The sequence below is a fragment of the Carlito syrichta genome, unplaced genomic scaffold (genome assembly GCF_000164805.1).
Source record: "Carlito syrichta isolate Samal-C Ts95f unplaced genomic scaffold, Tarsius_syrichta-2.0.1 Scaffold143017, whole genome shotgun sequence".
Taxonomy (NCBI): Eukaryota; Metazoa; Chordata; class Mammalia; order Primates; family Tarsiidae; genus Carlito; species Carlito syrichta.
In genome coordinates, this window is record NW_007087113.1 from 48301 (window position 1) to 50042 (window position 1742).

At 51.0% G+C, this 1742-nt stretch overlaps 1 protein-coding gene across 1 annotated transcript in view; it reads right to left on the bottom strand.

Annotated features, from left to right (window-relative positions):
* Positions 1-1742, bottom strand: part of CACNA1A (calcium voltage-gated channel subunit alpha1 A) — a gene marked incomplete at both ends in the record, with an annotated part of 213447 nt that overhangs the window by 47597 nt on the left and 164108 nt on the right. Inside the window, one exon of the mRNA XM_021708598.1 lies at positions 749-909. Within this exon, the coding sequence (XP_021564273.1) occupies positions 749-909 (161 nt within the window). The remainder of the gene's footprint in view (positions 1-748; positions 910-1742) is intronic.

Genomic DNA, 1742 nt, shown 5'->3' on the forward strand with positions numbered 1-1742 from the left:
GCACTCCAGTCTGGGCAACAGAGTGAGACTCCAACTCAAAAAAAAAAAAAAGAAAAAAAGTCAGAATCCCACTCTGTAGCCCAGGTTGGAGTTCAGGGGCACAATCACAGTTCACTGCAGCCTTGATCACCTGGGCTCAGGTGATCCTCCTGCTTCAGCCTCCAGAGTAGTTGGGACTACAAGGCATGTATCACCACACCCACCTAATTAAAATTTTTTTTTTGTAGAGACAGGGTCTTGTTATACCTAACCCTGAATTGTACCACATATCTTTAAAATAAAATTTAAAAAGCATATATATTTTTTGTAGAGGCAGGGTCTTGCTACGTTGCTCAGACTGGTCTTGAACTCATGGGCTCAAGTGATCTTCCTGCGTCGGCCTCCCAAAGTGTTGGGATGACAGGTGTGAGCCACAGCACCCAGCCACCTCTCTGAAATCTCAAAACACTTGAGTCTTGAAACTCATCTCTTGTAAAGGATTCAAAGAAGAAACCGTGGACGTGAATAAGTGTCCCTCATGTGACAAAGCCGGCACTGAATGCAGCGAGCTTGTGTGTCGTCCTATGGTGAGAGGAGCCCACCCCAGTTCCAAAACCAGTTTTCTTTCTACTCCAGATCCAAGCCGGCCCCTCCGAGCCGCTCCCAGGGCTGACACTCCAGCCTCTGAGCCCAAGTGGCCGAGGCCTCCAGCCTCCCCCCTCCACCCACCAACTGCTTGCCCGAAATGCCCTGGAGGCGTGAGACCCACCGACAATCCTTCTCGAATTCCTTGGACTCGTCAGTGCAGTGGAAGAATTTGCCCTTGAAGAGCTGCACAGCCACCACGGCAAAAATGAACATGAACAGCATGTAGACGATGAGGATGTTGAAGACGTTTTTGAGCGAGTTCACCACACAGTCGAACACGGCCTGGGGGTGGGGACGAGAGGGCATGAGAGGCGGGACCGCAGCCCCCCCCCCCCCCCGCCTCGGGAAGCTCCCCACGCCACGGTGCCGTGGTGTCGCACCATCCCATAGACAGAGTTGTGAGCCAAGCTCCTCAGGAATGGCCAGCCGGCGCTGAGAGGCATCGGGATCATTCAGTCCTGCATTTTTAGGCATCGAAGACCCCCAAACTCAACCCCTGGGACAATAAGGCCACGTCTCTGGCTCTCTCCAAGCCAGCTCAAGGCTCTTCAGGGCAAGATCCTCACTAGAGAGATTATTTCCTTTTTTTTCATCTTAGAGACAGGCTCTTGCTCTGTCGCCCAAGCAGGAGTGCGGTGGTGTGATCACAGCTCAATCTCCTGGGATCAAGTGATCCTACTGCCTCAGCCTCCCAAGTACCTAAAACTAATGGCACCTGCTCAAACATCCAGCTAATTTCTTTGGTTGTTATTATTATTGTTATTATTTTGTAGAGACAAGGGCTCGCTGTGTTGCCCAGGCTGGCCTTGAACTCCTGGCCTCAAGTGATCCTCAGCCTACCAAGTAGCTGGAATCATAAGTGCACATTCTCATACCCAGCTAATTTGTTTGGTGGTTGTTATTATTACTATTATTATTATTTTGAGTTGGAGTCTCACTGACACCCAGGTTGGAACGCAGTGGCAAGCTCACGGCCACCGCAGACTCAATCTGCTGGGCTCAGGAGATCCTCCTCCTCAGTCTTCCAAGGAGCTGGAACCACAGGCGTGTGCCATCATGCCTGGCTAATTTTTTTGACTTATTGTAGAGATGAGGTCTTGCCAAGTTGCCCAGGC